Genomic DNA, 25,017 nt, shown 5'->3' with positions numbered 1-25,017 from the left:
CTGGCGTCTAGGGTATTTCCCACCTTGTGCCCATTGCTTGCTGGGATAGGCTCCGGCTCCCCCGCCACCCTGAAATAGATGAAAATGTTGCTCACTTTTCCCAGGTAAAACTTTCAAATGGTAGTTGAGAACTATTCTTCCCATTTCATGTTTCAACAAAGTTTTTAAATGTTTTAAATGGAATAGCTTATTAAAGATCTGTAGGGTTCATTTTTTTATTTTTGTTTCTACAGATTGCTCCTCCTCCTTCTTTGTCTGAGCCTCTGAAAGAGCTGTTCAGGCAGCAGGAGGCTGTCCGAGGTAAACTGAGGCTTCAACACAGCATAGAGAGGGTAAGCTCTTCTTCGCTGCTTTTTTAATTTTATGTTCTGCTTCTACAGTGTTTGCTAATCTGGTTATTTTGGTTAAATAACTATTCCAGGATCTAGATCATTGGTATAAATTAGAAAGAGCAGTGGTGCCAGTACAGATACCTGTGGTACTCCACTAATTGTCAACCTAGTCTGATCATTCATATGCATCTGTACTGTTTTCAGTTTTCTAGTTTCATGATCAAATTCCCTAATTGGACCACCTCTAGTATGTTTAAATATGTACTTTGTCCCAAAAAAGTACATATGTAATAGCCTTTCTATTCTACCTTTTCTATTAGTACTGTTGTTTGTTCAAAGAACTTGGTCAGGTAGGTTGGACAAGCCCAAACATGTACAATTTGGAATTTTTCATTGTATCTGATCCCTATTTAGTTTTTCTCATAATTGTTCCAAGAACATTTTATGTAATAAAAGTCAAGCCTGTATAATTTCCTTGTGCAGTTTTGTCACTCTTCTTGTGGACAGGAACTACATTGGCAATTTTCTGCTCCATGGGTGCTACCTCTGTGTTAAGCAACTGGTTGAAGAGTTACATCAATGGGAAATCTCCTTTCCCCTGTGTTTTACAGGAAAAGCTGATAGTTTCATGCGAGCAGGAAGTCCTCCGAGTTCACTGCAGAGCAGCAAGAACGATAGCGAACCAGGCTGTGCCCTTCAGTGCCTGCACCATGCTTCTGGATTCTGAGGTCTATAATATGCCTTCAGAGACTCAGGTGAGTGTTGGTAGAGGGCAGATAATGAATAATTGTAGTCTTAGGCAAGATATTAAGTATCATGATTGCCTAAGTTATATCTCTTATCACATAACAAATAGCATTGAGATGTGATACATGCATAAATTAACATATGCTCTAGTCTGTTGTGGAAAAACTGGTTTGGAGTTTTCAAGCATTTTAATTATCATTTTTTTATAACTTGATACTTGCAGCTGCCTCAAAAACTATGCTTAAGTTATATATTCAGAATCTAGAATCCTAAATAGTTCATGTACAAGTAATGAATTACTTGTCAGATTGAAACAAGTGTCAACTTAATTTTAAAATCCTCTTGTTTACATCCAAAGCTTTTTGAATTCACTCCTCAGTATTTAGCTGTGACTTTCACTTTGCAGATTCTGATTTGTGTGTTCCTGTAGCTTCTCTACACTGTGCTGTACCCCCAAACCTCTGCTACACTATCCTAGAATAATTAAGACAGTCATCCGCATTAAGTATTTTTAAATCTGGATTGAAATGTTAATTGGTTTTTGTAATCTTAATGGTATTTTCTTTAATTAGTTTTTCAATTTTGTAATTTAAAGCATTGTGAAGTGGTTAGAGATTGCTTTTTTTAAGTGTTATACAAAATACTTGCAGGTGCCTCTAACGTTTCTCATTATTAAATACATGTTTTACATGGTGTGTACCCCAGTTTTTACAGAGCGTTTCTAATGGATAGAATTCTAAAATTCTAACATGTAAAAATCTGATTCATAGAAGTCTAACTGAAGAGACATTTTTTTTTGTTTTCAAATAGGGTGATGAAAACAAGTCTGTGAGAGATCGCTTTAACGCCCGACAGTTCATATCATGGATCCAAGATGTAGATGACAAATATGACCGAATGAAGGTAAGTATTGCACTGCTTCTGTTTTATTTGAAATGTCTCTGTTATGGGATCAGTCTTAATATTATTTGTATTTTTGCAGAGAAAGATTGATTTTCTGGGATTGTTAGCCTAGAAATGTCATGCTTAAGTAGTTAACCGGTAACTTATTCAGCCATTAAAATAAAAGATTTTAATTGCTAAATTCATCTTTTTTTAGATGGAACTTGGCGTGTAGTTCAAGCTCACAGTAAATGTGCAGTACTGATCAGATCTTCAGTGTTCCTGTTAACGATCTGACTGTGAGAAACTAAACAATGTTACTAATTTGTTTAAAAAATAATTTCCAGTTTGGTTTTAAAGTGAGCAGCTGGTCAGTGATGGGTTTTAAGCACTGATTTTCACTCTAGGAAAAAATAGTGCTTAATTTACAAATGAGTGTCTTTCAGTTTAAGGCCCATCTCAACAGAATCCTATATTCATTCATAATATAAGTAATGATGTTGCTAAAGCACTGTATTTATATTGTAAACAGCTATGTTATTTGCAAGAAAAATCACCAGATTTAGGCTTTTTTGTCATTATTTGGGCAAAATAAGAGTTTAGAAGCAGATTCAGCATATAAAAATGGCACTGTACCGAGTCTTGATTCAGGGAGATGTGTGGCTTAGGACATGGTGCCTTGTCTGAGCAGACAACCTAAACCAACATCAAAGTCAAAACGTTTGTGGTGTCACTTTATACTCATGAACTTGAGTAAGACCCATGTGTGGAACAAAGATCATGATCACTCAAGTGGGTAGACTACTGATTTTTTTTTTGTTCCCTTGACATTGATTTCCATTGACTGACTTGCATTTATTTTTTTAATTAGACCTGCCTGTTAATGAGACAACAGCACGAAGCAGCTGCACTCAATGCAGTTCAGAGGATGGAGTGGCAACTCAAAGTGCAGGAGCTGGACCCTGCAGGACACAAATCTCTCTGTGTAAATGAGGTCCCTTCATTTTACGTGCCAATGGTCGACGTCAATGATGACTTTGTGCTGTTGCCCGCGTGACAGGAATACTCAAAACTGTAATTGGTAAAAGACAAACAGAACGTATGGTAAGGGCTAGCCAGTTTGAAAAGGAATACTTTCTTGAAAATACGTTAAATAAACTTGCTAATGAATCCCTTGGACAAAAGGAGGAAGCATCTTTTTACCGGGAAAACACAAATTGCACTTTTACCCTACAAGTTTTGATGCTTTCATTTTGATAAAGCAGATGGCTATGCTTTTAAGCTGCCCTCTCCGTATGATTTTTTTTTTGTAAAGGGGAGGATGTGATTTTCATTTTTTTGTTTTTTTTTGTTCCCAAAAAAATAAAACTAAAAAAAAACAACTTGCAGAAATGCAGATCGGAGCCAGAGAAAAGAAGGCGGCAACAGAGAAGCCAGCAGAGCAAGAGGAAAAAGGGGTGGGATGCATACAGACATTAGTGGAGAGCCTATTAATACTGCCCTTCAGAGCTACTATAGAAGCATTCAGTGACTGTGCTCAGCATCTCCCCTTGCTCTCTCTACTGCAGCTGCTCCGTGACATTTTTGGAAGTAACAGCAAACATCCACGGACTGTATCATGCAATCCAATTGGAAAATTAAAGAGAATCGCATGGGGAGTTTTAAGAGGTGTGTATACATGTATGAATCTCTGGTTAGAAGCAATACTTGACACCTTCAGCTTCACAGAATAGATCTCGTGGACACAGATGCTGTATCTGACGAGAAAATGAGGAAGTGGTGATCACAAGTTTGCATGCAGGTTAAATCGGCCTCTACTTCTTTCACAACTAAGTATTCAACACCTGTCCACCGCAAACATCTGCATAAGGCAAAGAAGAATGTTGAAATTCAAGAGGAAAAGACTGCATTCAGAGAAAAAAAAGTTTTAATGGAGTATATTCTCTTTTTTGGTCTATATTTCTTTACTTGGGCATTTCATTGTTTCTCTTTCTGAGAAAGTGACTTGAAACACTACAGAGCCAATATTAGTTTAAAGGAAAAAAAATGTATCCCGTAAATTCTGTACAGTTTTTATATACGTTAACCAATGTATTCTCGCTGCCTTCTAGATAATTTATTTTGCCACACATTACTGCACAGTTGTAAATAACTTATGTACTGTAACATCACTCTCAGTTAAATGTAAAAAGAAATAAATAAAAATTATCTTTGTATGTACAGTTCACTTTTGGGCAGCACTTTTCCCTTATAACATGGGCCAAAATATGTACACATTTTCAGTATTTTAAAGAGTCTCCCGTGCACAGAATTGAGACAGACAACCCACATTCATTAGATTGCAGGTGAGCAATCAGACAAGTGGTTAAGAATAAAAACATTACTTTGTTAGAAACCCCTGCACTCTTTGAACAATAATCAGACTGTAACAACTGCAATCATATTCTTCAGATGTAGCAGAATGGTTATGAGATAATGTAAAAAAATAATAAAAATAAGCTTTGCTAAGACAAAATATTTCAAAACCAAGAAAATGCCTTTTATAGTCAGCTGTTAATCTGCTCATACATTGTGTAAATAAAGGTACCATGCTACAAATCTAGAACTAATTCAGAAACTATTGTTGCTACATTGTAGTAGACATTACATAATACTAAGAATTCAGAACACCATAAATTATTATGCATATGTACGTGGCATTTATAACTAGGGGTCTACTCAATTCGCAATTTCACAGAGATGAAATCACATGGCCAGTGAAACTAACTTTCAAAATTTACTTCTTAAATTTGATTCCCTTGACAATGCGATTTTGCCCAGTGGATCTTTGAGAGCCTCTGTTTTAACTATTGTTAACTCCTATAAAGTGAGCCTGCCAACAGGCAGGGAAAACAGTCAAGTTGAAAGGACAGATGATTGTATAGGATGTAAAGTGATACCATCCAATCAAGCTAAGTATGTATCCTTCGTGTGAAGCAATTATAAGCGGAACGTTTCCATGCAGATTGTGGTAAAATACTTTATCTTCCGTTGTGACTTTTCATTGGTTCAGAGAAGCCTAAAATCAGTAGCATTTGGCTTTGGAATTGTCTCAAACAGGTCTACTGGCGATGTAACAACCCCCAGCAAATCCTTAAGTTAGACTGTGTTCAATGTTTAAAGGACAAAAATAGTGTAGCCGGAGGAGAGGTAACAGTGGAACTAATGGAAGACTTTGCTGCTGTCGTCATTTTAAGAAAAACAATGGATAATCTATTTCAAAGCAGTAGCACAGGTAGCATCTAGTAAAGGCTTAAATTTCTAAACCTTTTCTCTAAGCTTTTGGATTGTTCCATCTATTGTATTACTCAAGAATATTAAGAATTTACCTCCTACATTTACTATTATTGCTGTAACCAGTCAATGAGTATAAGTCTCTGCGAGTTTAGTAGACCCCTAATCATAACTATGAAAGCAAATCCAGGTTTGAGCTTGTTCTATTAATCAACGGGGTTATATATATAAATTATATGTAAGTATGGTTGTAACTTCTAAAACCAAGGATTATACTGATTTTTTTAGATTCCTGAATTTTTATTATTGTCAATGCCTCTCTTTCACTGAGCACTCAATATATTAAACATACCTTCATATTAATTTGGTTTTATACTGAAGACCCTGCATGGCGTTTTTCCAGCAGTCAAGTTATTTCTTCATAACCCTAGCTTTAATCTGTTTTGTCCTTATTATGATACAATATATAGACGTAAAACAGTTATGGGTATAAGTACATATGTAATTTTAAAACATTTGATTGACACAATCAAAATTAGTGGCATTTCAAATGTTTGTATTCTTACAAAAAATGCCACAACTCGCCCAACTCGGCCATCTTTCAGTATATTTCAGCCTTAATTTGTTCTTCCTTAATTTAAAATTTTAACAATACCTTTCCATTGATCTATTTGCTGTCTATTGGTCTTGTAGGCCTCAGTATCACTTCACTACTAGAGGATGCAAAAAAATAACCACAGTTGTCATACTTCAGTTGTTATAGCTTTTCTTTATAACAACTTTTTTTCTTAAAATAGACTACTTTGTCACATCCATTTGGAATAGCCAATTGTGATTTTCATATCCTGTCTACAAACCGGACAGACAAAGTCAATGGAGGATTCTGACGTGTAGGCTGGCTCCTCTGGCCTTCCTACCTTTGAGTCACTCATTTTGAACATGCCACGTACTGTACAACACAGGCCTGTACCTGAGGTGCGGTGCTGATTTATTGGAGAGGCTCTTTCGTTACTCAGAGCACCAAGCTTCTAGGGTCTATATCAACTCTACCCCCATGGCACACAGCTCATACAGATTCGAACCCGAGTTCGACTGCTGCTTAAGTGCCGTTGCAGGTTGAGATGCTGAGGAGGCCCCTAACAAAACCTTTTTTTTAATTCTAAGAATTTTCAGTATGGACAACATGTAGGTTACCTTGGTATTGACATTCTAAAGACGAAATGCAGGTTTCATCAGATATCGAAAAGCAACACAACTGTTTTTTGTGTCACGCACACATTAAAAAAAAAGTAGCTGTTTGTTTCATGGTTTGGCCTTTTTATTCAACTTTATCACCCGTTTTGGCTTTTTTTAGAAGTACAAGATTTTGCTTTATTAAAAAAATCTTTGTGAGCCATACAGACTTTAAAATAAACACTCATTGATTTGGAATTACTGCTCTAATGCTGGACTTTTTAACCATTCATTTTAGACCCAAAATACTCAAAAAGTACATTTTCAACCAAAAACCTTATTGCAGTAATGAAAAAGGATTAGAGGTTGGTGAAAGAAAGGCAGTCCACCTTACACTAATATGTAAGTGTTCATTGCATTTTTTTTTAGTAAGCTGTTGTACCTGTTTTTAAACCATAAAGAGAATATATAATCGTCAAGTCTATGTGAATGTTATGGTTTCTTTTGTTTTTATCTTTGCGTTTATAACGGTTATTCTGCTTGTATCATGTACTCTTGTTCAAATAGTTTAACTGTGGGGCTCAGTCAGGACAAAAACCCATTTTTGCCTATTCCCAACATGCTTTTTATTTGGTTTTGTAAGTACAGACACACAGTATTCATATGCAGAAAAAGGTGCAAAATGGAGTGTGGAGAAAACAAGCTTGTCCATTATTTCAGTCCATGTAATTACCATAGGTGTGATTAAGGTTTTCAGTATCTTGGTTGTTACATTTAGGGCAATCGTCTTAATCTGTTTTTGTCTGTCTTGGTGGATCGTTCTTGGCTTGTTCAGAATGACTCTTAGCCATATGAACTCTCCGCACGCCTGAGCTCATAAGATCACGCACTGGCTGAGCTGTGTGTGTTACCTGTCTGGTACTTCTGGGTAAATGAAAATATAAGCCACCTATCTGGTCTGTTGCAGTTTCTGAGGCCTGTATTTTTGTAATCAGTGGAGGTGTAGTTTTCTGAACAGGTTAAAATATATAATTGGGCCAATAACGCAGAGCTTGGAACTGTCCTGCAAATTTCAGAAAAATGTAAATCGGTGCCCTTTTTTATATTTGGTGGGTCTGTAAGAATTGGGTGCGTCTGCGTGTGCATATATGCATGCGTGTATAAGGGTGCAGCAGTTTTAAGTAGCTCTCATTTTAGATTTTTTTCTAATAAAGTCAAAAGCTCAGATGCATAGAATTCCTACAATAGTATAAATGATAGGATCTTCATAAAATAAGTCAGTATTTGTACTTCAGTGCTTCAATGTTATCTTTTAAGTTGATTACATTTCTTCTTTGGTCCCAGAAAATACTAAATGCATTGTTTCAAAATGATTGTATTGTTTTATTCTCCACTACTAACATTTATTTGAATGCTATTTTTATGTTGTCTTTTGTAAGTATACAAATATGCTGATCTAGGTGACAGCGAGCTGATCAAAACTGTGTTGCACCTTTATTATATATTCACACATCCACACAAAGTTTAATTGTAGCATATTCTCAACTCCAAGCAGATCATGAGTAAGATCTCTGATTTCGGCCATTGGATATATTCACAAATACTCAGACTTCACAAATGTTATTTGAAGATGCTAATTTAAATCAAAAACTGACATCTGCACCAAGAGAAAATTTATGGTTTGGAATGAATTCTGTATGTCTGTGCATTTTCAAACGGTATTTAAAATTTGATGTCTATATAGTCTTGTATTCTGGTATGAAGCATAAACACGTGTAGCATGTTGTCACATTGCTTATAACAGAATGTATACTGTCACTGTCCTCTTTCCTACTGTTGTTTACAAGACATAAATCATCTATTTTGTCATTCAAAAGTTGAGCCCTGCCTTTATTTCTTTCCTATAAAGGCTTGAAATTGTGAAAATGAATGTTGAAAGACTGTTTACCAAGGAAAGTGTAGACTTCAGTATGTATTAAACTGTTGCTTCCATTTCTCTGACTGTAATGAAAACCACCTTTCAATGTAGGGCTTTCAAGAGGTGGAAATTGATATGTACCCACTATAAAATGTCTTTTGTTAGCGTTAAAAAAAACATTATTTCTCTTACAGCTGGTAGAATTCTATTAGTGTTCTTAATTCTTTTTCTAGTCCAGCAAGTGACCCCCCAAAAAACAGGCTACTTGGTTCACATAAGATTTTCCAGATAGACTGTCACACTCTTTTTACTCAAGAGTATGTAATTTGTGTAATTAGGATATAGGAAATGTTTGCTGACATTTGCAAATTCAATGGCATTTACATGACAAATTAGGTTTTCAGATTGGTATGCATTCTTCATTATTCATGGAAAAGAATGCTTCAGCTAGTATTTTTTTCTCCATAGATCATGCCCATTAATGCATCATCATTACAGTGTCATGTTTCACGACAACAGGTACTGACCTTCCTCTCCATTAAAAGCACTTAGCAGTCAGCTAAAGTCTGTTTTTTGTGACTACTGTTTCATCTGCAATGTCATACCTCTACTGCTAAAATGTTAATTCGGTCTTTAAACGTCTAACATAAAATAATACTGAACATTCAAAATGTGCATCACAATTTCAAGCCTTGCATATGTTCTTTTTTGTATTAACCTAAACCGGAAAGTAGCTGTGTTTTAAAAATTAATAAAGCATGGAGAACTACTCTTTAAATGGTGAAAAAATATTTATTATCTTCTGACACCTGTGGTATGTTGGAGTCAAGTCTCTGCTGTGTAAATTTCCCTCTTGTAATGCATAATGAGACATTGTATATAGCTGTAAATAACTCACAGGACGTTTTGCACCCTTCTCTTTGTACTAGTCTAAACTTGCGTAGAATGTGGGGTTAAAACAGCGACGAGACAGTGCGCTGTTGGTGATGTAACAATGTAATTTTTTTGTACAATGTAGTTTAATTGTGTACATATTGTTGGAGCAGCTATGGGGTTTGTTGATGCTGTTGTCAGTGCTGCTACAGTTCCAGTACTGTCACCTCTAGCTGTATGATTTCCTGCAAAAAAATGAAAAAAACTTAACTGAGAATAAGAAAAAAAATAAAATAAAAATGTTATTTTCTACAGTTGCATGTACAGAGAGCGCGAGAAATGCTGTTTGTCCCTCAGAGATTATGTTCGTAAATAAATTTTTAAAATACTTTTTGAGTCTCGGTTTCCTTGTTTTTAAACTGTTTAGTGTTGTCATGAGCATAAGCCTGCACCTCAGGCAGGTGTACTTTTAGTCTGCCTGTCTGGTACATGATTAAGGAACAGAATATCATACAATGTGGCATTTCAGGGTGTATTAACCTTCTTGCTCAGCTTTTTTTGCATGCAATTTTGCAATCCATGTCTTTTCCAGTCACTTCAGTACAGTCGGCAAGAATCTGTGTTCCAGGTTACCTGTATGATGTGATCCTGGCCTGGAAGGTTTTGGAAGAATTTCAGGTTGCTGATACCACAGAACCTTAAAGCAGCTGAAAGTAATTTTCATACCCAAGATTTATATATTTTCTTTATTCATATTTTGCAGTCCTGTGATATAAACAACAGTTTTGAAATGGTTAAAAAAATAAGTTTACAAAGACCATCTTACAACATTTCAAAACGTTTAAGTCCTTTTCAGGTTATGAGTTGCTGTGGTCTCTGTAAAACGATTAAGTATTGGTAGTTTTAAAATCCGTCGCTACTGAAGTTATGTCTATAACTCTCCAGAAGAGGGCAGTCGTCTTCAGCTGATGGTGAAAAGCCGTGATGAGCGCTACCTGCTCTTGAAGGGCTCAAAAACATTCGAGTTATGAAAGTTTCACTTCGGGAGGTTCAGTAATTCTTGTGTACACTTTGCATAGATTCCAAAGATGCTAGAACACCATTTACACCACTAGTCTAATGTAGTTTTGATAATGCAGCAAGAAATGTATAGCACTGGAAAATATTTAATATTAAGCTAAGCACAGAGTATGAAATCAACTGATCTGGATACTAGCTCGAAGTTTCATATTGACTTTAGACCAGCATGTGTTCTGATTGGGAAGCACAGCAAATCAGGTATATCCCCTTCAGATGTGGAATACGATTTATATGGTTTAAATTTGTGATGGTAATAGAGCGAGACGCGATCTTTAAATGTCTATGAAGGTAAACTCATGGGAGCTTAGCCTGACGCATTAAAACGTGTTTGGGTTTTCAAAATAGTTTAAAGCTGTTGGAGTTGAATAAAACATCTTCTGAACCGGTACCGAGATTCTAAAAATATACGATTGCTAAGTGATCAGCTGTTGTTTTATCCAGCTCGTCAAACCCCGTTATGGTCTCCCACGTAAACCGCAGCAGACAAGACTTTTAAAATGCTTGTTCATCAAGTTAAAGAACATAACTAGTAATGTTGAGACATTATATACAGGCGATGACGCCAGCAATGGTGGAAAGCAATATTTTGCCGTCTGCGCAACTGAAGTAACAATTGTGAACTTCGCAGTTGAATTTAGAGGTAGGCCAAGTGTGTGGAGAAAGGACAGGTGAACACAGTCAACGAGCAGAAAGCCTCTTCCCACTGACGGCGCAGAGACCAACCCTTCCCTTAAGCTATTGGTCACATGCTTCCCCAAAAGGCTTTGTAACACTTTCGAGTTGACCAGCTGTGCTAGCAGCGCACTCGCTCAGCAGACAATGGACTTTGAGACGAGGATCTACCCGCAGATCGGGGGGTTCGGTCGCTATAACCGCCTGGTAGCTGCTTTCACCTGGGTCCCCAGCTTTGCGGTAGCGCTGAGTCTCTGCTCCGAGCTGTTCTTCACGTCGGTCCCTGGATCTTACCACTGTAAGCGGGATCCGTCCTTGTTCCCAGCCGCTTTCCAGTACCGCAACCTGTCCGCACAAGAGCTCGTTAACCTCACCATACCCTGGGCGAGGGAGACCGGGCTGAGTCGCTGTGAACTGTACAGGTACCCGGCGAATGTCTCCAATTTTACCAAGGATCTCTCGGACGGGGTTGTTTCGTGTACCGTGGGTTGGGAATACACGGAGGCGGCTGGGCTTGAGAGCAACTTTGTTACTGAGGTACGTAAACAGCCACATTCTAGTTTATTTTCTCGTGTGTGTTTACATGAGGTGGGGAAATGTGTGAAGTGGAGAAAAAATGTGGAAACAGCCCGTATGACGTTTTTGTTTCTTGAAACTTCTTGATCACTCAAGACTCTTACTTTCAGATGCACACGTTATATACAAGTGCTTCTTATTTATTAGGTGAAAAGTATAGCAAGGGAATATTTTTTTTAATTAGCTGTCCTGGTAGTTTGTGTGTTGGGATGATTTAACCTATCCTTAACGCAGTGAGCTGAAGTTGTTCAGCGCTCTGACAGCGTGCGAAACACGTGTTTTGGTCATTTTGTTTTGTAGCTGAAACGTCTCTAAATTGTAACTAAGCAATGTTTGTTTTTTTTTGGTCCAGCTGTAAATCTTTTAAGATTGACGCCAGTCAAAAAAAAAAGTAAGTTCTATTTTTCTGTGTAACTATTCGCAGGAGTAAAACTGAAGAAGAAGAGATCCCTACACTGTTTTTGTCTTTTAACTAAGGTTTTGCAAGCTTTGCAGCAGCTATCCGGCCGTTTCTATCAAATTGTCAATACGTGGAGAAATGTTTTGTCTTTAGCACGTCCTATTGTAATGCTGCTGTCTAACGGCCCCTCGCACCTGTACTGGAGAGCAAACATAGCAGTGTTTGTTTTGTTTCCCACTAAATAAGACAATCCTGTTCTGGCAGTGTTTAACCCTGAGCCCTCTTCATTCTTTTCTGTCTTTCTCTTTTTATACATGTGGACAGCAAGGCCTGATCTGTGCAGTGTAGTGGATCACAGTAAGAGGCTGTGAGTGAGTTTCCCCCGATGTAGAATTTCTACCACAAATTTCCTAGAATTCCTTTCACTGGACTGTCTGATTGTGCCTTTGATCTGTTGTCGTGCAGAAAACAAAGAGAGAAGGCTTGGTGATAAGTGTTTACTGTTTGCTCTCCCTGCCCTGCTAGAGTCCAAGGCATGATCGTCAGCCCTAGTACAGTCCGTTCAAGTAGGCAGCTGCGTCAGCATGTGTAGGCTGCAAAGGAACAAGTAAAGGTTTATTCCAGGCTGAAAAGAGAAGAAATGAATTTGGATTTCACTCTTTTTCACACCTGAAGAAGGCTCCACAGCTGAAACATTGTGTTTCTTTTCTTCGCGTTGCTGCATGGAATAAACCTTGTTCCTTTGCATAGTACAGTCAGATCTGTTAGCACACATCTGCTTTTTCTTCTTTGCTTGTCTTTGTGGGAGTGGTGTTTTTCTTACTTCTTGCTTTTGCCTCTGGAGCACCAGCGCAGATAACCTTTCCTTCGGTGCACACGTTTTCTGAGTTCTTGTGGAGGTTGCTAGCTTCAAGAAATAAACTGAGATCCGATCTCGCATTTTCCTTCTATGCTCCTCGCGTGTCAACCGTCAGGAACTTGCCCCTTCAACCAGTTTGACTGATGTGCTTTTGTCGAGAGCTGGCCCAGCAGACTGTTGTCACTGTACATTCATACATTTTCTGTTCTTCTAATTCCTGGCCAGGCAGGAAGCACTGTGGTTTCCAGCCCCAGTCCTCCTGGTGTCTCTGTGTTGTGAGTTCACTGCCTCATTGTTCCTTCTGCCTCTGAGGGCCTGATGTTCTGGCAGGAGTATTTCCTCCTGGAGAACAAAGACAAGTCAAAATTAAGAACAGGATCTTGTGCAACAGCTAGCTGTGATAAGGTTATTTACTGGTGTTTAATGTGGTGAGCTATGGAGAAGAAAGTAAGGCAGTGTAAGGTGGAAAAGGTTAAATTAACAAAACAACGTCTATTGTTTTTCTTTGATGAAAGTGGTTCTTTTTTAACCAGCTGCTTGTGTACTTTAAGAGCATTGAAAAGACATGATATTTTTGGTGCTGTTCAGTATCTTCATACCCTGCTGGACGGTGGGTTTAATATAGCCCCCTATGTAACTGTACTTAACAGTCTTGCTTCGTTTCAAAATCACTCCATACTCTTCTGACATTCATTTTTCTGAGCCACATAGCCTTTCTCCTTTCTAGATCTCGTTGGTGCACTAGAAGTCCTGTTGTGACCCCCCTTGTCTGTCTGTCTACAGTGGGACCTGGTCTGTGACAGCTTCTGGAAAGTCCCTCTGGAACAAGTTTGCTTCATGACTGGCTGGATCTTGGGGTATATACTTCTGGGCTGTGTCTGTGACCGGTAAGCTATCGCGCACCCTGTGGAATATAACTCAGAGCAGGACTGGGTAAGAATTATCCCACTGGTGTCTCCTATTAAGAGGCAGTATTCCCAGGCAGTTTTTGTAAAAAATATTATCTTTACTAGCTAGAATTATGGACTTAAGAGTGTGGAAATAACCAAGAGCTAATAATTAAGGGCAAACAGGAGAAAAAAACATCCTCTGCTGACCATCCTGTAATACAAATGACTGGAATATGCATTCTTTTGAGTGTGAATGTAGCAGATAATTTTGTTAAAACCAGCTTGCACTGCCTTGACCTGGAAGGAATAGGGTGTACAAATTCTTACAGGGCCTCTCTGTAGTGTACATAATCAATCCGTCAATCAAGTTATTTATCAAATGCACACCAATACAGTGTGCAGCAGTAAATGCTGAGGATGAAACGTCTTTTCTGCAAGCTCAACGGGGGGGAAAAAAATAGAAATCACAAAATTAAAAGTTACAGATTAAAGTTACATCATAATAGGGCAATAAAAATGGAATGAAAAAAACTCAATATAAATAGAACTGCTACATATCCAAGGTGTATGCAATACATTATGTCCAAATAGTACAATATGCAGTGTGCCAGATACGATAGAAAACGGTTTGTCCATGTAACCTGGCCACTTAACAAAGACCGTTAGGGTGGTTGCTGAAGTTTATTGCCTGGAGGTATAAGCTGTTCCATAATCTGCTGGTCTTTATCTGAATGCTTCGATACCGCTTACTGGATGGATGACTTGGATGACTGGGGTCCTTGGGAATAGACCTGACCTTCTTAAGACATCTAGCTAAGTAGATATCCTGGATATTATGTAGCTCACAGCTGGTAATGAACTTGGCTCGACTTCACCACCTTCTGCACTATACTGAGGAATAGTATAGACCACTGTTAAAGTGCAAATAAGGGACAAAGCAGTGAATCAAATTCTGTTTTAGGTTATGTTCTGTACATTTTGAAGCCACTGTCTGTGTTGGCAGGCTGGGCCGGCGGCGGGTGTTCCTGTGTTCGGCGGTGCTCTCTGGGCTGCTGGGTTTTGGCGTGTGTGTGTCCATCAGCCCCGCCATGTTCCTGCTGCTGCGGCTCTCCCAGGGGGGCAATCTGGCCGGTCTCTTCCTGTCTTCATACGTCACCAGTGAGTCCCCTCGTGCGTGGCACACTGGCCTACACCAACAAGCTCAAATACCCCTGTGTTCCTGTGTGTTCCTCTGACAAAACAGCCAAAGCACCCTGTAGCATTGGTGCCCTCCAAAACACAAGGCATGTTTACATATCTCAGCCTTGTCCGTTTGAAACGCTGAATTTCAAGGAAGCTCTTTTTAAGGTTCAGTGATGGTAACCAGAGAAAATCTGTATCCTTGGTCCAAGAGATGTGCGGTTTTCGTTGATAGCCTGGTTTGATCACTGCGTGGAGGTCTGGAGAGCATATTCAGTTCTCCTAATTAAGCAACTGATTGAATGAGTTCAGCTAAATGGCAGTTAATTGGGTCAGAGTTCAGCTGCAGTATAAACCAGTAGACTGTTTGGGTCTTGAGGATCCTGGGTGCAAACTCCTGTGTCAGGTTATTGCTGATTAGTGTTATTGTTGCTATACGTGAGAATACAGTGAAATCTTGAGCAATTCTATTCCAGGGCTGGTTACGCTTTCTGTGTTTGAACAGCCTGCTCTTGCTTAAATTGCCAACATTGCAACAGAAGTAAAAGAAATCTTGGTGACGTGAATGTTTGTCTAGGTCTGCCATTTCTATGATTTTTCACTGTTAAGGCCAGTGTGGAGCAACTTGTGTCAGGTACAGCGATAAGAGGGAGGCACACAGGACCTGTGATTATGAATTGCACACATTCCACTGAGGTCACTGGTAATTGAGTCCAGACGCTAAGCAACCCAGTGTGTCTTGGGGTGGGGGCTTCTGGAATTTTCTGTGCATTAGAACTTGGAATGCATCAGCCTAAGGAAATTATAACAATAAAGAAGGAAATGGGCTTTGTATTCCTTGCAGGAGTCAATGAGGAAGGCAGAACTTGCAAACTATGTTCAAGGCCAGCTCCTAAAGGTTTTTGTTTTTCCTTTGAGGAATTGCAGTTAAGAGTATTTGTTTCATACGTGCTCTAACCTTACTAGCTGATGCATTGTTCAATATATGGTAACCTTGTGTCCCATCTTCTCACGCCATCATTCATTGGATCTGTTGCTCAGGACTGGAGCTGTGTGACTCACCACACCGCCTCATGGTCACTGTGATTGGTGGGCTCCTGGCAGTGTGTGGGGAGCTGCTGTTGCCGGGGCTGGCGGTGCTCTGCCGTGATTGGCCAGTCCTGCAGGCGGTGGTCACCTTGCCTCTTCTGATGTTGCTTTCCTATTGGTGGTGAGTCAGCGACTGGCACCCCCTAGTGGTGGTCTGTCTTTCAGGACTCTCTTACAACGTTCTGGAAACTGCAGCGTCTCGTGCTTGTGAATATCTTTGTTAGTAAAAGAGAAGAAAAAAATGGTTCAATTGCTTAAAAAACTAGAGGCGATTCCTCGTGATTTTTATTTTCTAATGTGAAATACCTTTAGAAGAGAATTAGTTAACTTCTTAAGGACAAAAGCAGAATGGGGCAAGGATTCTAGATTATTTTTAATCTTTTGTGGTCATTGGTTGATTTGATTGATTTAACCTTCCAGAAGAACTCATGGCATGAAAGGTGTTGGACACCTGATGTAGAATGCTGTGGCCGCAGGCCTGTGACAGAGCCGCCTTCACCGTGAGTTTTCCTGCGCGTGTTCCCAGGTGTGCCTCGGTCTTCCCCGAGTCCCCTCGCTGGCTGCTGGCCACGCGACAGATCTCCTCGGCCAAGAGGGTCTTGCTGAGCTTCTCTTTGCGGAACCGCGTGTGTCTGGGTGATGACATCTGTGCCTCCGAGAACCTCCTGGCAGGTATGCTCTTCGGGATTTTCCTCGCTGCTCAAGAGAAACCTCCTTTAGAGAAACTAAGTCCTTTAGTTGGCTCGCACAGTTGTTTGGGACGGTTCAAGGAGATCAGTGTGCTCTTCTGTCATTGACAGCCGTTGCAAATTGAACTGCACAGTTTCCTCTCTGAGACGGCACGGTCCTCTTTTGCTTTTCCCAAGCAGGAGTTTAATGAACCTGCAGAGGGTGGGTGCTGGACAACCAGGGCTTTGTTTCCTGTTCCTTCATGTCGTTAAAATCTAACTGAGAATTTTAATACAATTGCACTAAGACCTGTAGCCTGAGTTAGATAAAGCCTCATCACATCTGATAAATAGGGGTATTCTTTATTAACAGCCTTGTATGGGGCTGTTGTGATACATTTCTGTCTTATTACTATACCTCCGTGTACAAGGAACAAATAAAGATTAATTCCACTGTCAAGGGTACAGAAAAGAAAAACGCAACATTTTGGCTGTAGAGCCTTCTTCAGGTATCGCCTTCTTTTCTTTACTTTTCAGCGTCAATCAGACTTTTACCTGTTTATTTGCAGCCTGCACATGCTGATACAGCTCCCTATGTGAACATCTCTCTTTACAAGACTGTAGATGCGTTGTTAGCCCACACCAAGTCCTATCTCCCTGAAACTTGCCTTGCCAAGCTGTTGTAGTACAGTGTGGCAGTGCAAGCTCCTTTTTCCTCACTGCAGAGATTGACCTGGTGTACACTGAAGACTGTCGGCCGCGCTTCCACAATGTGTGCGAGCTGGCTCATACTCGTGTCATCTGGAAAAACTGCCTCATCCTGGGCTTTACAGGGTAAGTGGCCCCTGGGCACCAAGAACTGAAGCAGCATCTACCATTTGTCATCCACTGGCTGGAAGATCACAATCTTACAGAAGAGTGGAGGAATCTCCTTAGAAGACATTTTATGGCCCATATTTTATTTCTTAAACTTTGGTAATCGCTGTTCTCCCTCCAAAAAGTCTGTTCTTCTCAAATTCCCATCACAAGATTGTCCTGTTTGCTCTGTTTCCTATTATTTCCAGATTTACCTGTATTACACAGCATGGAAATATTCCAGAAACCCATGTAACTAATCATTTGAGCCTTTGGCCTCATACATGTAGGAAATGGAAGAGTGCGATTTTAAACTGTCCGGGGCTTAAATGGAAATTCAAATTTACCTATACACTTTTGTGAAAGGATCTGTCAGTCTTTGAGTACTCAAAGATTAACCTTGTTTCTCTGTTCCCACCTATCCATCACCCTTAAACAGGATTTCAAAATGTTTGTAAAAGCCCCTGCCTTCATGTAACACTTTCTGTTCAAATAAGTGACTTTTTCAACACATTTTCAGGGCTTTGTGCCACAAGTCATAGGCCAAGATAGGGTTTTCTGCTACAAAGCCTAGAATTGCCTGATATTTCAATTTGGCTAGAATAATTAAGTATACTTCCAAAGTTTTCCTATTTAAACAGCTGTGTTATAATACTTGCACATTCTGAAATACACTTCTAGACAGGACTATGGTGAATATATTTGCATAAACAATGATAACATATAGCAGACGGTGCTACATTAGCGCACAGTGAATACCATTTGTGTCCTCTGTTTCATTGTGCCTTTATAAGTCATTGCCAGTATCTGAGGCATATCTTACTGTAAGCAGCTCCAGATGTCATAATAATGACACAAGGTGTCACATAAATCAGAACTGCTGTAAACAAGGCAATTTAAACATTTTTCAGTTTTATTTTGCCATTCACCTTGCCAAAGCTCTTTGTAATGAACTCATTTTTAAAACAGGGTATTGTAAAATTAGAGTAGGTAATTTGATTTGCAAGTTAAATAAGCTGATGGACAAAGTAAATTTAGATCAGGCTAACAAAGTTGACACAGGCTCAACCAATACAATGGACTCCAGAAGAACAGTTCAGATGTCAAGCGTTCATGTCCAGAGAGAACAGCTGCATCAGAGTCAAATAAGAGTCAACCTTATTTACCTTACCCAGGCCTTTTAGGCATTTTCTGTTTTTTTTTAATCAGTATTTGCATTGTAATGTTGTCATTTTTATTGATAAGAAGAAAGAAATTGATTTTGAGTGCTAGGAATTTTGCAGTTGAACCTCCTGCCTCAATTTGAAATCGATGTGTTTTACCAGGTTCATCGGTGCGGGAATCCAGTACTGCTTCACGAGGAATCTGCTCGGCTTTCAGCCTCACTTCTACTTCAGCTACTTCCTGCGCGTGCTGGCGGGGGGGCTGGCCTGCGCGCTGCTGTGGGCGACCGTGAACCGGTTCGGCCGCCGCGGCATGCTGCTGCTGTCCTCCATCGTGACTGGCATGGCCTCCCTCCTTCTGCTCGCCCTCACGCAGTGTGAGTCCCGGCCCTTTCACTGGTGCCTTCTCTCCCTTCCTGGTGCGGAAGGGGTCTCTCGCCGAGGCTCGTGGCGAGACGGATCGGAAGGTTTTGCTGCAGCTGTCTCGCGTGTTGCCACACCTTCTGGAGTTGGAGGACACTGGCATGGTGGTCCCAAGCACGTACAAAAATACGTGAAGGTTCCACAACCTTGCTCTCTTGGTCATTATTTCAGAATATTTGCATTATGGATTACGGGGGGTTGCAGTGGTCAATACCGCTGCCTGGCAGTGCTGGGGCCCTGGGCTCGAGGCTAGACCTTGGGTGTCCTGTCTCTGTCAATGTCCTGTGATGGACTGGTGTTCCCCATGACCCTGAATTGGAGGCTGTGTGTTTGCAAAGTAATGAACCTGAATGAGGTGTGCTAGGACTCAATCATTACATCTGCACAGTAATTAAAGAGCAAATGCATTTGCTCTTTATTTTCTTGCGTTGGCTGACAGCGATTTGTTTATAGTTGGTCGTTTTTAGTTTGTGGGGTTTAGAGGTGTGCATGTGTTGCAGAATAGCAGTGGAAAAGTCAGTGCTGGGTTCAAACATAATGATTTATCAGATATTTCTGTTCGCTGGCAATTGTTTGTCACATTATTTTATTAATGCTGTGCAGATGTCGACAAGCCACATGCATGAAGGCCTGCAAATTTATTCATTTAATTTATGCCCACCTTATATATACACATGCCCGCTGTTTACTGAACAAGGCGTTGCTGATTCAGTGACGAACGTTAAGTGTTGAGAAGTGATTTAATCCAGTCTCTGCCGCTCACAGAAAAACAAAACTGCAGTCTGTTTAGGCGTGCTCTGTAACAGACCTTTGTTTCTGTTTTGTTTAAATTTAAGCTCTGTAGCCCTTAATAATAAAGGTTCTTCCCAGGATCCATGATACTGGATCAAGGTCAAACCCAATGCAGAAGCAACACAATCCTACAAGTCTTACTAATTCATCATTTTCTACAGGCTTCTAAAAATACTTTTCACCAGTTTATCAATAGTTCAGACAGGAGTGCTCCACCATCATGGATGCTCAAGGGTGACGTTAGTTTCTTTACTAAGTAAGTAGAAGAGTAGTTGAGATTGTGTAGTAATTTGTTATACAGTTTGGTCTCAACATTCACAAGGGTTTGAGGAAGAGATCTGTGGTGAATAACCAAATTCATGATGTAACCAAGTCCACCCCTACACTATTGCATAGTGTACTACAGTATTTGGGATATGTGTTTAAAAGACATAACTAACCCTCCTTTATGTGATATTTAAAGTACTAATGCATTGGCTTTAATTCAGTTAAAATAACATTTATCAACTAAAACAAACAATAGAAATCCCAAAGTTACAGCAGTCATCTAAAATAAACAACACAAATCACTCATCTGAATCCGGCTGTTGCCTGCAGTCTCTCTCTCTCTCTGCAACCCCAGCTGTGTTACCTGTTCGGATGATTAGCAAGTCCCCTGTATTTAAAAGGGTAAGAAAGTTGTCTCCAGCCTGTCATTCCCTTGCCGTTGTCGCAACTGGGAGCGATCACTATAATACAAACACAAGAGCATGTTGAGATGTCGGTGCTAGGTAGTGGGTTAGATAGCCTTGACTGAGCAGGGGCGGTGCAGGCCCCTGGCAATCTGCATGACACTGCTCTCTCTTTCCAGACTTGATGGATGGCTTCATCCTGGTCCTGTCCATAGTGGGGCTCCTCTCCTCCCAGGCTATGGCCATGCTCAGTGTGTTCTTTGCAAGTGAGGTCATGCCTACCGTGGTCAGGTATGTGGAGGGCACTTTGCAGTCTCTTTGCTTCAGCTCTGCACTGCGGATCTATTCATTTAACACTCTTCCTGTAAAAGTGAGCTGTGTTGTATTTATCTAAAGAATTTATATCAAACGTTCTTTAGCATTAAGTGTTAAAATTGCCGACTTCTATGCATTTCATTTCTGAGAAAACCAGACCCAGATCGATTCATTGAGTTCAACGTGCAGCTTGGCAGGTTTACAAGCCTGTTAGAGGGCAGGTGGCCCGTGTGTTGTGCAGAGTCTCAGTCAATAACTGGTGGCTTTTTGGGGTTCTCTCTTTAGGGGTGCGACCCTGGGGCTGGTGCTGGCCGCAGGTTGTGTCGGGCAGGCGGCCTCCTCCCTCATGGAGCTGCAGAGCAACAGTGGTTACTTCCTGCACCATGTGGTGTTCGCCTCCTTCGCCGTGCTCTCGGTGCTCTGCATCATGCTGCTTCCGGAGAGCAAGCGCAAGCCCCTGCCGGACTCCCTGAAGGAGGGCGAGAACCAGCGGCGCCCCCCTCTCTTCCTGTCTCGTGACGAGCGGGACAGCTTGCCCCTGCTGCAGGCTCGCCCCAGGCCCTCGGACTACAACCCCGACAACTACTCCCGCCTGGTCAGCGCCACCAAGAAGATGCTGTCCAGAGACGCCCTTCCCTTTAGGATGGCGGGGCCACTCCCTCCCCCCTTGCTGAGCAGGAGCAGGGACGAGCAGGCTGTGGACAATGAGGACTCTTAAGCCTGAGGCAGAGTTTGTCTCCCTGTCAGGTTTTATAAAGTACTACAGGAGGTGGAAAAGGAAGAACTCTGTAAGAATCACTGTCATCTCAGCACCCCGTTTCCTACTTTGAATGAAGGGCCAGAAGTGAAGAAAAGGCTCTGAGGTGATCGGTAGTTTCCGCCCAGTTTGGGGGGAAAAACTGCTTTGAACAGAAAAGGTTTCCATAGCTGCAGGTGTTCAGTGTTGAGACTTCCACAACAACGGGAAGGCTGAGCCAGGCTGAAAACTGTAATAGAACTCGGCCTCCAACACATCAGGGTGACATAGTCACCAAACCCACGGACCACGTTTTTGTAAGCCCATTAAATCAGGTGTTATGTAATATGGGAAAGACTATGGGTTACCACAGCTGAGTTATGTATTTCTATGCCCTCCTGCTACTTTGATGTAGCTTTCATCTTGGTGGCCACCAGCAAATGTTGCACTTGTTCCTCTCAAGTGTGTCTCTGCCATTGCTGGGGGAGGGGAGATCCCTGGAGCTGTCACTTTCAAATGACTTGAATAACTTTAACGATGCTGGTCTTCTTTCACATTTGTATGTTGATTTTCTTAATCAGGAATGCTGTTATTGTTATATAGTTTTATGGCAGTGATGGATTTTACCTCCCCCGATGTGTGTATTTTCAAATCTGTTTCTGATTGTCGTTCTTCGTTGGGTGAAACTTGAGTAAGCATACATGGCCATCTTTATTTTACAAAGGTCTTATGATAAATTAGCTGTTCAGATAAGGATCTTATGAAATAGGCCAGTACTGTAGTGTGACCTGTGGCTTCAGAGTATTGGCTTCTTTATTGAAGGGTCCAAGTACTGAGGATAGTTTGCAGGCATCTATTTCTGGGTATTCACGTTTTCCATTTTCTTTTGTAATGCTGCTATGGGAATCGGTTATGTCTCGGTCACATGCCTGTTTTGTAAAGAGCTCCCCTTGTTCATTAAGCTGTAATCTCTAACCCATGTAGCTGAAGTTAGATGTTGATGTTCTTCATGCTTTTAGCTTTGTAAACCTTTGTTTTGTTTTCAGGGTAGGCTCATGCTTATCATTTTAATTTAAGAAACATTTGTAACAGTAGGAAGATGCACTTGAGGTGAGAGACTGCACAAACTATCGCGGAGTGACAGACTTCTGATCAGTCTCGTGGGATTTGCACAGGAAACATCAAAACCTTTCCATGGTCCATGATTATGTAGAAGACATTAGTAACAAAATGTAGCATTCTTTTGTACTGTGACTTCATTGGAATTAGCCACTCCTGCTTTGTACTAGCAGATTATGTAGTGTATTTAAGCACACTGGTCGTCCTCAAAGTGCTGATGTTCATTTGCCCTACTTTGCCTATGGCGGCTGATGAAAAGACATTCACAGTTCACAAGAAGGAATTTCAAATGGCGGTTCAGTAGACCATTAGATCAGAGGAGACCAGCTCTGGTCCTCAAGGCCTCAAGTAGGTTTTATAGGTCTCTTTAAATCCGCAGCTTCTGAAGACCAAGGAAAGACTTCAGTTAGTCCCCATTAAATAAATAATGAGTTTAGTTAGGTATATGGGGCTTCTGCACACAAGATGTGACCAACCTAATCCAGCACATTCTATTTTAACACAGGTCAGAACTGAGATATGAATACAGACACAGTAGATGGCCCACAGAAAGTGTAAGGAAAACTATCACAGGTACAAGTTTCTTGTGTAAGTTGTTAGTTTTTAGAAATTAACAGGACGTTGAACAAAAATAACTTGAAAAAAATCAACTGTAACAGCTATTTATGTATTTAATCTATGCAGAATAAAACATTACTCTTAAAAGTGATTTTCCTCAACTTCTTATTAATTTGAAAATAATCCCTTACACAAAATTTCTTCTAATTGTAATACAATCATTTTAAAACGTTTCTTTCTCCAACTCTGCCCACAGATGTCAGCAAATGTGGGAATTATAATGTTTTGCATTGACAGCGACTGTAGGATAATTAAAAAGGGAATTTATTTTGCTCATGTGAATAGAATGTAATGACAGCTTAATATGACGAATTATAAAATAAATGGCAATGGAGATAAAAACACTTGGCTCTTTCAGGTGAAATGCTGTGACCTCCTGAAAGCTTAGTCTTAGTCCTCGCTCTGCTGAACACTGCCTCCAGTTATGTTTCTGTACTTGTTCTGTGCTTGCAGAAAGGTTTTGTGTTTATACCCATGCAAAAGCAATTCCTTTACTATAATAATATTTTTCTTATTGTGCTTAGTTTGTATAATTTAAATAAAATGTCTTACAAATGCTGTTGGTCATAAGTTTGATCTTTTAGTGTTGTGTTTGTTGGTAAATGGATTGCAAAGCTTGGAATGATAGAAGAAATACTTTTTTGTTAGCATCTTGAGCCAGATGGAGGAACAATATCAGTATGTTTACCACATTTACTTAAGTTGGGGTAACTTAAAGAGGTTAAAAATGACGTAAGGCGATGATAGCAGACTATGGGCCTCATGGTTAAATAAGCATCCCTGAAAGATGGGTTCTGTTGGTGCTGTTTGATCTCCACAGGTTTGTGCTCGCAGAGGTAAGAGCCCCTTGTGCTGACGTTTGTAAGTGAAATCGATCACATGTCATTAGCACTCCTATTCCTGTCTAAATAACGTGCTTGCATCTTAAGCAAAGGTCACATGAGAACATATTCCTTGTAGTGAAGGGCTTGAGGATCAAGGACAGATTGAGAATAAGTGGGTAAGTGTACTCAGGGTGGTGTGCTGAGGAAATTTCTGGAGACTTTAAAATACGTATCCAGGATGTGCTTATTGCAGTTATTGGGGCTTTGATAACTGTGCACCTGCAGTAATCGCACCTCCCAGCTGCTTGTTTCCCCATGGATTGTGAATTCAAAGATTCTTCATCTCTGGTTTACACGTATATAATTGCACCAAAATGTTTTGTGAATGAGGCTCTATAATGCTGTGTGCTAAACTGGAGTGTGAGATCACAAGATCAGGTATGTTTGCAAATTTCAAGAGTTGTTATCTTGTGACAACCCCACCCTGCACAGCTGTGCTGATCATCCCATACCGGCCCCTGTGGGTGGAGCACTGACTGCAGTGTCTGCTGCAGGTACATTTATACCTTTTGTAACTTCTTGCATTTTAATCACCTTGCTCATTTTTTGTTTTTGTTGGTTTGATCATCATACCTTTCAATAGATTGCTGAAGGCATTTTTTAAATTTTTCGTAGTGCCTTCCATTCTGAGCTTCTAATGCATGAAGTGCTTATAATTAAAGGGTGAAAACTTCCCATCATTTTACATCGATATCTGGCTGGGTGTCCTGGGCTCGATTCTGCCTTCTGTGTGCTTCTTGCATGTCTTTGGCTGCTCCAGTTGCTTTCTGCTTTCTAGCAGTTTATTGGCTAGGTTAACTGGTGTCTGTAAATTAACCCTGAGCTTCTGC

At 40.3% G+C, this 25,017-nt stretch overlaps 2 protein-coding genes across 3 annotated transcripts in view; both read left to right on the top strand.

The window, feature by feature from the left end:
- Window positions 1–9,587, top strand: part of ankrd11 (ankyrin repeat domain 11) — a 110,735-nt gene extending 101,148 nt beyond the window's left edge. For both annotated transcript variants that reach the window (XM_015368069.2, XM_015368070.2), the window contains 4 exons: window positions 234–332; window positions 944–1,087; window positions 1,890–1,982; window positions 2,833–9,587. In XM_015368069.2, coding sequence (XP_015223555.2) covers window positions 234–332; window positions 944–1,087; window positions 1,890–1,982; window positions 2,833–3,018 — 522 coding nt within the window. In that variant the 3' untranslated portion in view covers window positions 3,019–9,587. The remainder of the gene's footprint in view (window positions 1–233; window positions 333–943; window positions 1,088–1,889; window positions 1,983–2,832) is intronic.
- Window positions 9,588–10,999: 1,412 nt separating this feature from the next.
- On the top strand, window positions 11,000–23,394 carry slc22a31 (solute carrier family 22 member 31). Its single transcript, XM_006641346.3, has 9 exons — window positions 11,000–11,487; window positions 13,569–13,672; window positions 14,679–14,833; window positions 15,896–16,064; window positions 16,470–16,615; window positions 17,337–17,445; window positions 18,792–19,006; window positions 20,695–20,806; window positions 21,116–23,394. Exons 1-9 carry the CDS (start codon window positions 11,098–11,100, stop codon window positions 21,546–21,548), a joined length of 1,833 nt encoding a protein of 610 aa, XP_006641409.1. The 5' UTR covers window positions 11,000–11,097; the 3' UTR covers window positions 21,549–23,394.
- Window positions 23,395–25,017: the final 1,623 nt, after the last annotated feature.

This window comes from Lepisosteus oculatus, chromosome 20, assembly GCF_040954835.1.
Source record: "Lepisosteus oculatus isolate fLepOcu1 chromosome 20, fLepOcu1.hap2, whole genome shotgun sequence".
Lineage (NCBI taxonomy): Eukaryota > Metazoa > Chordata > Actinopteri > Semionotiformes > Lepisosteidae > Lepisosteus > Lepisosteus oculatus.
Note: the sequence above shows the minus strand (reverse complement) of the source record. Positions and strands in the feature narration are given on the sequence as shown.